The sequence below is a fragment of the Sesamum indicum genome, linkage group LG2 (assembly GCF_000512975.1).
Source record: "Sesamum indicum cultivar Zhongzhi No. 13 linkage group LG2, S_indicum_v1.0, whole genome shotgun sequence".
Lineage (NCBI taxonomy): Eukaryota > Viridiplantae > Streptophyta > Magnoliopsida > Lamiales > Pedaliaceae > Sesamum > Sesamum indicum.
The window spans coordinates 11,247,321-11,258,754 of NC_026146.1; the positions used below are offsets into that span (position 1 = coordinate 11,247,321).

The 11,434-nt window shown below is 36.1% G+C and overlaps 2 protein-coding genes across 7 annotated transcripts; one reads left to right on the forward strand and one right to left on the reverse strand.

Annotated features, from left to right (window-relative positions):
- Nucleotides 10–7,600, forward strand: LOC105155797 (putative disease resistance protein RGA3). 6 transcript variants are annotated; one of them, XR_847334.2, is made up of 4 exons: nt 4,273–4,555; nt 4,700–4,780; nt 5,077–5,112; nt 6,435–6,696. XR_847334.2 is itself a non-coding variant. In XM_020691540.1 (3 exons), exons 1-3 carry the CDS (start codon nt 28–30, stop codon nt 7,002–7,004), a joined length of 1,671 nt encoding a protein of 556 aa, XP_020547199.1. In that variant the 5' UTR covers nt 10–27; the 3' UTR covers nt 7,005–7,600. The 6 variants fall into 6 exon arrangements, 3 of the variants coding, with proteins under 3 accessions (XP_020547199.1, XP_020547197.1, XP_011070057.1); XR_002286471.1 differs by adding an exon at nt 6,779–6,862 and having other exon boundaries at nt 4,277–4,555; nt 5,077–6,616; XM_020691540.1 differs by lacking the exons at nt 4,273–4,555; nt 4,700–4,780; nt 5,077–5,112 and adding exons at nt 10–1,407; nt 6,779–7,600 and having other exon boundaries at nt 6,552–6,616.
- Nucleotides 8,719–11,428, reverse strand: LOC105155920 (proline-rich receptor-like protein kinase PERK8). The gene is made up of 7 exons (XM_020692088.1): nt 11,381–11,428; nt 10,767–10,915; nt 10,296–10,667; nt 10,071–10,213; nt 9,770–9,988; nt 9,504–9,653; nt 8,719–9,285 (listed from the first exon to the last, which is right to left on the reverse strand). The coding sequence occupies exons 2-7, from the start codon at nt 10,885–10,887 to the stop codon at nt 9,211–9,213; spliced, it is 1,080 nt and encodes a 359-aa protein (XP_020547747.1). The 5' UTR covers nt 10,888–10,915; nt 11,381–11,428; the 3' UTR covers nt 8,719–9,210.

The following is an 11,434-nucleotide window of genomic DNA, read 5'->3' on the forward strand; positions in this document are numbered from 1 at the left end:
GGAAGGGAAAGTGGTGAGATTGTTGAAATGTTGATGGACCAAGAATTGAGTAGAACTAATGTTTCGGTCATTCCTATAGTTGGTATGGGTGGGATTGGAAAGACAACTCTGGCGCAAATTGTGTACAACGATCATAGACTTGTGGGTAAGTTTGATTTGAAGATGTGGGCTTCTGTATCCATGGATTTTGACACCATTAGCATCACAAAGTCTATTATAGAGTCTGCATCGGGGGAAAGATGCAAGTTGTCTGGCCTTGATCCTATTCAAGTCAATTTTCAGAATTTGATTCGTGGGAAGAAGTTCTTACTTGTGTTGGATGACTACTGGAGTGAGGAATATAGGGATTGGGATCTGTTATGTTCACCCTTCAAAGTAGGGGCTAGAGGAAGCATGATCATTGTGACCACGCGCAGCACTATAGTGTCGCGAATTCTCGGCAGTGTTCCTTCGTATTGTTTGAAAAGCTTGAATGATGAAAATTGTTGGGAATTGATGAAGCGAAGGGCATGTGCTAATAGAATTCTGGACAACGACTTACAAATAATTGGGAGGATGATCGCAACAAAATGTCGAGGATTGCCTTTAGCTGCCAAGACCCTCGGAAGCATGCTGCATTTCAAAGATAATCCAGTAGAATGGAGATCTATTTTAGAAAGTGAAATGTGGGACTTGCGGCAATATAAAAATGACATTTTCCCAGCTTTAACTCTCAGCTATTATTATCTGCCACCTCAGTTGAAAAAATGTTTTACTTACTGTTCCATATTCCCCAAGAATCATGCATTTGAAGCAAATGAGCTGGTCTTGCAATGGATGGCAGAAGGATTCATTCGTCCGGTTGGTAAAATACGGCCAGAAGACCTTGGCAATGATTACTTCAAGGGTTTATTGTGCAGGTCTTTGTTCCAATATTCACATGTAAATGTTCATGGTCAAAACATTTACAAAATGCATGATCTCATTCACGATATGGCTCAGTTAATTTCTGCTCATGCATGTTTGCGCCAGAAAGATAATCAAGCAACTGAAGAATGCACATCATGGAGAAACACTCGTCATTTCTCTTTGCATTTTCAAACTCTAGAACCAGTGATTTTAAAGGGCTCCGCTTGGTATAAGAACTTGAGAACTTTTAGAGTCATCCATGAGAATTTTGGCAATATACAAGTTTCGTACGATCTATTCTTGAAGCTGAAAGCATTAAGAGTGCTGGATTTGAGCCGTCTGGGCCTTGATGAGCTGCCTGATTCCATTGATCACTTGAAACATCTACGTTATCTCAATCTTTCAGAGAATCACTTCAGAAAGCTACCTGAGTCAGTAACACATCTTTTTGGTTTACAAACACTAAAGCTGGAGCAATGTCTTCAACTTCTTGAGTTGCCGAGTAAGATGAAGAACATGGTTAGTCTGCGGCACCTTCATTTGGATGTAAAGCAGCTTAATTGTATGCCATCAGAATTCGGAAAGTTAGTTAATCTTCAATCTCTACCAGCATACATTGTGGGAAGAAGTAGAGGATGTGGTATCAGGGAGCTGAAAAACATGAGGTTGTTAAGGGGATCCATTTGCATTAAGAATCTTGAAAATGTATCTAATGTGAATGAGGCTAAAGAAGCCATGTTAGACAGGAAACCGTTCCTTGATAAGCTTGAATTGGAGTGGAATGACGTCGGACCCAACAATAATGGTGAAGAAATACTTGCTGGTCTTCGTCCCCATGAAAATCTGAAGGAGTTAGTGATGATAAACTACGGCGGGTTTTTATTGCCTAGTTGGTTTGGTAATCCATTGTGCAAGCTTTCAAGTATCTACTTGCAGAGCTGCCACCACCAACAGATCCTTGCCCCTCTTGGGAAACTTCGGCATCTAAAGTCTCTCATCATCGAAGACATGTGTAATTTGTCTCACATGGGTCCAGAGTTCGATGGATTTTCATCACTGGAGTCTCTCACAATAAAAGACATGCCGAATCTGACCTCTTGGAGTGGATTCAATGGTGGCTGCCCATGCCTTAGCACCCTTGACATCAATGATTGTCCAAGGTTAACTAATCTGCCATCGTTTATGAATATCAATCTTCTTCGATGCTTGAATATCAGTCTATGCCCTGAGATTCACTCGTTGCCTCACGATGGTTTGCCTGTGTCTCTCCAAGCATTGACAATTTCAGAAAGTGATCATATTAAAGACAGATGTAGGATAGAGGAAGGTGAAGACTGGTATAAGATTAGATCAATTCCAAAGATAGAGATTGACTATGTGGAGATTACTTGGGAGATGAGAAGATTTTAGAAAATAGTTGAGTGATGCAGGGTTCTTTGTGTTTCTAAAGCACATACATTTGATCTCATAAACCTGTATATTTGTTTGCTTGCAGTTGTGCCAAATTGGAATCAGATTTAAGGTTTTGTTATGTGCTTTCTTCTTCATTGAAATACTTGTGCCCATGTTTGCTGCAGAAGATGGCACCATCCCAGCAACATTCCAGGTGAAATTGAGCAGTCTCTCACTCTGAAATTTGTCTGCATCATATACCAAAGGATTTTTATGGAAAAGTTTAACACCTCCTGTTAGCTAAACTTGTATGCAAATTCTTCCTATTTGCTAATTTTTTTTATCAGTTGCTTCAGCTATCCATTTTGAGTGTGTATATGCAGTCCTTTGATGCTAAAGAAATATAGGAGAGTGTAACTGTACAAGTTTTTAGATATGATATGTAAAAGTTTATAAGTTTTTCAAAATATTTTATAAAACATTGGACGGCTTATAAAATGTTGAAAAGAGTTTGGTAAATATTTTAACATGCAGCTTACAAGACCCAAGAATGATAGGAGAAAATTGCGTAATATCCCTCTATGAAATAGAAAAATTGTTTTAAAATTTACATGTGTTAATTAAATAATCAAAAAATGACCATTTGTAAATCCTGCAAAAAAAATTTCCCCTATTAAAAACAATAGATAATGTTTGGATTCGTTTTCAAAGTGTTTTGTTGTATTTTATGGAGATAAAGAGAGAAAAATAAAGATAAATAAAGTATGTGTTAGAAATAGTATGTATGTTTGGATTTGTTTTTAGAGATAATTTAAAATAAGTATTGTATGTTTAATGTTGTGTTCTGGGAAACAAAAATTACTGTTCATTGTCAAATCATGTATTTTTTATATGTATTTAAATATTTACGTGTATATATATGTATGTAGTTTTGTCAAAACAGTTAAAAACATCAAAATAAGATGTTTTTGTATGAAGGCAAACATTATGTATGTTTTGACTTATTTTAGAGATAACTTGAAAATGAAAACAAATATAGAGTTTTTGTACCATTTTGACTTATTTTCAGCCTTTGGCTTAGACAAAATTGTCCCTATCTTATGCAATTACAGCCTATTTTTATTTTTCGGGTTACTTTTTTTCTTCATATTTTACTAAAAAAATGATAAATACTAAATAATTAATATTTACATGTATAAAAGATTTTTACATCATACTAAATTATTATGCATGTAAAAATTATCAAACTTTAATATTATTTATATATTTGTAAAATCAAAATATTATTAACTAACTTGACCCTGTGTTGAACATGCTTTGAAATTATATTATTTATATAAATTATGGTAAATAATTTCATTTTTCAAATACAAATAATATCCAAATAAAATTTGTATATTTTTACCTACTATATATAATACTCAATAATATTATCCTTTTTATGAAAATTATGTCAAATATCGATGTAATTTTTCTAAAACAAAGCGAGTTTAATGAACGATAAAATATACAAACACAAAATTCGATAAGAATTGATCCTATCATCTTATTATATCATGAATAATTCATTTTAGACCCGAGTCAATTAAATTAATTAATGAATATCATATTCCTCTCTTAATTACAGTTTTAAGTGTTTTTTAATTTTAAACTTGTTGAACTCATAGAATATTTAAAATTTATTTTTCAATTTTCTAGAAAAAATCAAGACGAGAAAATGCATATATATGAACAACTTTTAGAATCACATATTCTAAAGGGTCTACAAACATATATAGGTTATTCAAATTAGAAGCACTAGCTATAAATGCAGAATAAAATTAAAATTGTTAGAAAAATTAGAATATTTATATCATATGAAAGTTTGTGAATGCAAATTTTTTATACAAATATAAAAGTTAAGAGAAGTTTTCAAAAAATTGTATAAGTCTATAAATTTTTATAGTATTTAAAAATATTTATCAAAGAGTGTTTTAGAGCTTCGATTAAGATCAATCTTCGTATCCATTTGAAGAGCCGAATGTATAAATCCAAGCCCAGCAGAAGGCCCAATTTATTGTTTGCCCCTCTTGTCGACCGGAATCCTCTGTCGAAAAAACCAAGCGGAGAAGCAACACACAAGCAGTCGGTCTTACTGGGGATTCGGAAAATGAGAGCCGCCGCCGATCTTTGTCGGAGAAGCATAAGCAGTGTTCTACGGCGGAGCTGTAGTTTGTACTGAACGGACCAAAGCTCCCGAGTCAAAATCTTTGATCGCAATCTCAAGAGGAAACAAGTTTGGGCCTTCTTTACACAGCACTTCTGTTTGCCTTCTCTTTTTAAACTTTCGGGCTTCTTTACATTGTAAACGAAGACACATTTGTTTTTTTGTTTCAGCTTCTTTAACTAATTTCTAGTTTTTGGTGTGGTTGAATTACAGATGGATAGAGCTGCGTGGTTAATGAGGCCAAAGGGTTCTTTGCTGGATGCAGTGGCTGAGAACTTACTGGATCGATTGGAGGTGAACTTTTCCCCTAACTTATGCGGTTTTTTTTTTTTTTTTGTTCAAATTATGTCTTCTTTATCTATCTTAAGTGGCTGATATGTGTTAATTTGTTCATGGTGTAAAGTAAATAGGCAGAGGTATCAACTTGTAGCTAATTTAATGGGTATTTTTCAGTTTTTGCTATGTCATAATCTGTTTCATTGGGTTTCTCATGATTATTCTTTTAATTAGTTTTCTTTCAAGCTTTTGTTATGGGAAAGTGCATTTCATTACCATTCACCAACGACATCTTTTGTTTTATTCTACTTCAGTATCCTTCAAGGACATTCAGAAGCAGTTCGGTGGAGGTAGTTAGCACCCTGAAAATGATTGTCGGTTTTACAAAGAGATTGTCATATCATGAACAAGGTCATGCATTTTGTAAACGTTTTGACCATGAACATTTACATGTGAATATTGGAATAAAGACCTGCATAATAAACCCTTGAAGTAATCATTGACAAGGTCTTCTGGCTGTATCTTACCAACCAGACGAACGAATCCTTCTGCCATCCATAGCAAGACCACCTCATTCGCTTCAAATGCATGATTCTTGGGGAATATGGAACAGTAAGTAAAACATTTTTTCAACTGAGGTGGTAGATAATAATAGCTGAGAGTTAAAGTTGGGAAAATATCATTTTTATCTTGCAGCAAGTCCCACATTTCACTTTCTAAAATAGATCTCCGTTCTACTAGATCATCTTTGAAATACAAAGCTCCGAAAAAGATGCAAGTTGTCTGGCCTTGATCCTATTCAAGTCAGTCTTCGGAATTTGATCCGTTGGAAGAAGTTCTTACTTGTGTTGGATGCCTACTGGAGTGAGGAATATAGGGATTGAGATCTGTTATGTTCACCCTTCAAAGTAGGGGCTAGAGGAAGCATGATCATTGTGACCACGCGCAACACTATAGTGTCATAAATTCTCGGCAATGTTCCTTCGTATTGTTTAGAAAGCTTGAATGATGAAATTTGTTGGGAATTGATGAAGCAAAGGGCATGTGCTAATAGAACTCTAGACAACGACTTAGAAAGAATTGGGAGGATGATCGCAACAAAATGTCGAGGGTTGCCTTTAGCTGCCAAGACCCTCGGAAGCATGCTGCATTTCAAAAATGATCCAGTAGAATGAAGATCTATTTTAGAAAGTGAAATGTGGGACTTGCCGCAAGATAAAAATGACATTTTCCCAGCTTTAACTCTCAGCTATTATTATCTACCACCTTAGTTGAAAAAATATTTTACTTAATGTTCCATATTCTCTAAGAATCATGCATTTGAAGCCAATGAGCTGGCCTTGCTATGGATGACAGAAGGATTCGTTCGTCCGGTTGGTAAAATACGGCCAGAAGACCTTGGCAATGATTACTTCAAGGGTTTATTGTGCAGGTCTTTGTTCCAATATTCACATGTAAATGTTAAAACGTTTACAAAATGCATGATCGTATTTATGATATGGCTCAGTTAATTTCTACTCATGCATGTTTGCGCCAAGAAGATAACCAACCAACTGAAAAATGCACATTATGGAGAAACACTCGTCATTTCTCTTTGCATTGTCAAACCAATGATTTTAAAGGCTCCGCTTGGTATAAGAACTTTTAGAGTCATCCATGAGAATTTTGGCAGTATACAAGTTTCGTACGATGTATTCTTGAAGCTGAAAGCATTGAGAGTGCTGGATTTGAGCAGTCTGGGCCTTGATGTCTTCAACTTCTTGAGTTGCCAAGTAAGATGAAGAACATGGTTAGTCTGCGGCACCTTCATTTGGATGTAAAGCAGCTTAACTGTATGCCATCACAATTCAAAAGGTTAGTTAATCTTCAATCTCTATCAGCATACATTGTGGGAAGAAGTAGAGGATATGGTATTGGGGAGCTGAAAAACATGAGGTTGTTAAGAGGATCCATTTGCATTAAGAATCTTGAAAATGTATTTAATGTGAATGAGGCTAAAGAAGCCATGTTAGACAGGAAACCGTTCCTTGATAAGCTTGAATTGGAGTGGAATGACGTCGGACCCAACAACAATGGTGAAGAAATACTTACTGGTCTTCGTCCCCATGAAAATCTGGAGTTATTGATGATAAACTACAGCGGGTTTTTATTGCCTAGTTGGAGTGCAAGCTTTCAAGTATCTACTTGTAGAGTTGCCGCCACCACCACATCCTTACCCCTCTTGGGAAACTTCGGCATCTAAAGTCTCTCATCATTGAAGACATGTGTAATTTGTCTCATATCGGTCCAGAGTTTGTTGGATTTCCATCACTGGAATTTCTCACAATAAAAGGCATGCCGAATCTGACCGGAGTGGATTCAATGGTGGCTTCCCTTGCCTTAGCACCCTTTACATCAATGATTGTCCAAGGCTGACTAATATGCCATCATTTATGAATATCAATCTTCTTCGGTGCTTGAATATCAGTCGATGCCCTGAGATTCGCTCGTTGCCTCACGATGGTTTGCCTGTTTCTCTTCAAGCATTGACGATTTTAGAAAGTGATCTATTAAAGATAGATGTAGGATAGAGGAAGGTGAAGACTGGTATAAGATTAGATTAATTCCAAAGATAGAGATTGACTATTTGGAGATTACTTGGGAGATGAGAAGATTTTAGAAAATAGTTGACTGATGGTATACAGAAACAGCAGAACTCCGTTAATCGAGTTCTTGAAGCAAATTTCATTTGAATTTTACAGCAGAGTGTCTTGTTCTATTTCTCATCGTGCAAGGAGGGAAATATGTACAATTCTTTATCGAGCTCTTGTTAATGAGCTAAATACAGCAGCTTCAACTTATGAGGAATTTGCATTCTTTACAAAGAATTTCAGTTGAAAGATAGTTTCTAATCTATTAATCCTCAAGCACCACCACTTTTACGGATCATCAAAAATTGTTGGCAACCTCTCCTTCTCCAGAGTATCTTTCAACACTAAACGTTGATGCAAAGGCAAATGAAAAACAGTTCCAAACAATAGATAAGAATGTTGCATGTCATGTTACAGTCTGAAACTTGTGTTGGCAGGTCATGCATTTTCTATGTTATCTAATTTGGACAATTCTAGTCTTATATAAACAAAGATGTCGGGTGTAGATCATCCAAATAATTACCCCATAATCTCTTCAAATTATGTACTAATATTATCAGCAACAACCAAAAAGAAAAAAGAAAAAAGAAGAAAATTATATATATGAGTAATAAAATAAATAAACAAAAAATAATTTTTTTGTTTTTGGCCATATACTCTCATTTTTTCGACTCAATTTTTTGGATAAAAACAAAATTAAACTTTAAAGAAATTTAATATGCATTCACCTTTACTTCCACACTAACTATTCTCCATAACCAAACATCAACAAACTGTAAAGGGGGTGTTAAATTAATTAGCAGAATTTGGGATGTCCATGTTCTTATGGCTTGTATGTGTAGTCCGGTTAGCAATGGGTATTATAGTTGAGAGAGAATGAAATGGGATATGTATTAACCCATCTACTCGTTTGATGGCTTTTTCGGGGATTCTTGAGTTGTAGTTGGGAAAATTTTCCATATGAAGTTGGGCTGGAAACAAGGTTTGCAGTGCAATTCATGGGGAGCAGCCACCCGAGGCACCGTTGTGGGCTGCAGAGGAATTCAGATACTTGATAGCATGTTGTTTGCATAAAGATGGAGTGCAGAGCAACTACTGCATCATTCCTTTGTTTTGCAGCACTGTAGCTCCAGCATTAGGTTCTTATCATTTTCCCTTATGTTTAACGTCGTTTTCAGGCCATGTTCCTCTGAGTTTCAACACTTTTTAAGGATTTGGATGTATCATTAATTGATTGTGCTAATTCTGTTCCAATACAATGATGTGTGTGCATGTCGCCTTAACCTGACATTCTTGAGATTCTTTCTGAATTTTTGTCAACCTCAACGTGGTATGTATATTGCTCACCTTATATAGAAGGTTAAAGAATGAACTCATTCTTGAAAAAAAAATGAAAAAGTAAGAAAAAAAATAAAGAATGAATGGAGTTTGAGGATCCAAATAGGGGGGGTGGGTGTGGGTGTGGGAGTGTGACCAAGGTAACTCTACGGGCATTCCTTATTTTAGCAGTATTTATATTGCAGCAAGTGCCTTCAGATAGATAAAATGGCAAATCCAAGATTTGTAAGAGTTTCCATCATCAAGAAAACAACTACTTTTCCCACAAGCCATTAGTCTTGATGCTTCATCTCCATTATCGCAAGATGTTCGCCGCCAGCTCAAGAATCATTCCCATACTCAACAGAAATAGATAAAGAAAAATCCGCAAGATCACAGTGTCAGAACAGCAGCTTTGAATTGAAAATGGCCTAATGAAAATCCGAGTTCCTTATGCTGCCTGCTTATTTCCGACTAATACTTAGTTACCTTGTGTAGGAGTCACAATTCAGAATCAGTAGGAGAGAAATCTTCGACACCAGAACGAGTAATAATGCATGAAAGATCTGTCACCACCTGTCATCCAATAAAATAATCAGCAAGAGTTCTTTTTTTCCAGTATATGGCTGGACCCTTTGATGTTGGTATGTGAGCTATATCACGTCTCAAACGATATAACTTCACAAGACCTCATACTACGGATCGAACACGGTTCAAGACATATTATGTGGCGTTTATAAACAAAACAGAAGTATTTCCTAAAGTGTTCCGAAGATTATCTACGAGATCATTACCTTCTTTATTGAGTATCTACTCCTAGGATCCCAGCTTAGGCATTTATCTGCAACACGAACTAACCAGTATAGCTGGAAAATATCAACGCTGTCTTGTATTACAGGGTCTATCAGTTCCATGTACTTTCTTTTCTTTAGGAGTGGTCTTGCCTGCAAAGACACAAAGTTAATGTATTGCTGTTCTGATTCCTATCCACTTGTCTATCACAATTCCGTACAAAGTGCAAATAATGATTTCAGAGAACTCACTACAAAATGAAAATTACCCATCTCAAAAAGCTTTGTCCATCAGTATCTTGTCTGGTCTTTCGACCAGTTATCAGCTCAACAAGAACAACTCCAAATGAGTAGACATCGGCCTTGCTCAAGTCTATCCCAGTTTCTTCATACTCCGGTGCCAAGTATTCGAAAGTCCTCAGCACTGTGGTTGCTGAGGACTGGCCCAGGGCCTCATATTGATTTATATTAAGACCGTAGTAAGAAAGCTGATCCAAGTCAAGAAACAGTAGTTGGCATAAGAGATTTAGCAGCTTCTGTAATAGTCATGATGCATTCAACTATTCTTACCAATGGCTGATAATCATGGGTGATGAGAATGTTGCTTGGCCGCATGCTTCCATAAATTCTTTCCCTGTGCAAATATTCTAAACCTTTAGCTGCTCCATATGCTATACTTATTCTTCTTTCCCATGTCAGTTTCCTGCTTTTGTCTGCTCAAAATCGTGTCATTAAATTGAGAGGAACAAGTTTTAACTGATTACAGCTATCATGTTCAAGGGCTCATGCACTTACTTGATAGATGTTTGTTCAGAGAACCATTGCAGATGTATTCGTACACAAGAAACCTATGTTGTCCTTCTGAACATGATCCCAAAAGCGAGGCCACATGTTCATGCCTGACTCTTTCCAGGATCTTAACCTCTCTCTTGAACTCCTCCTCTTTGATTGTTACTGAAGGGCTCTCCCTGATCAGTATTTTCCTCTGATCATTTAATAAACCTAGATATATTTTCCTTCCATGATCAGACATTAAACTTTGTGGGCAGAAACCATTTGTCGCAAGTTGCAGCTCAGCATAAGTGAATTTCTTCTTTAGTCCAATTCGTGGCCTTCTGTTGACGCACAACGAACAAGTGGAGTTGATGAATGCACTGCTCTCTTCCCCTGCACCTCCAATCAGTCGAAGTTTTTCTCATCATTCTTTTACCATACTTACAAAAAAAAAACCTTTTATATCAATCTTCATCGGCTTTAGTTACTTACTCGTTTCCAGGTTTTGCAAGGTCTGCTGCACCGTTCCAACTTCATCTGCCATAGGTGCTCTTACAATCTCCATGCTGTTGTCAGATTTGATCCTAGATATTCCACAAGACAGGTTCTGCATGAAGTACTTCAAATCTCTTTTAAGTTGCCTGCCAGTTTGGAAAACCAAAGTTATAGTATTAAATTTGCAACTAAAAGTTGTGGAAGATAGTAGAAACAAAATTTCAAGTGCATTTATTATATGCCTTTACATAGAATCCAATCATTCTGGTCCTAGAATTACTTAACTTAGTCATACTTTATACAGTGTAATGTAGTATCCTAAACGATTTGATTATCTTGTCTCTAAATCTTAGCTAATCATAGTAACTCTGTAAACTTACTTCTTCATCCATACTGTAAGAATCTCTATGCAAGTGGTAAACAATTTAAGAAGGAAAGAATTTAGGATATGGCCTTTATTGCAACGCAGCTTTTATTCTCTGTGTTTCTGTTATTTGTCAGGTATTAGTGTGTATAGGGTGTTCAAGATTCAAGACATATCTTCTTTAAAAGCATCTACTTATTCTGTTTGAACTTATTGGCTTTCAAATTCAATTTAAGTATTAAATTACCTGTGCAGAATCACGTGCGTAGCCTGAAAGTTCTTGGCGTATTGTACAGCAACC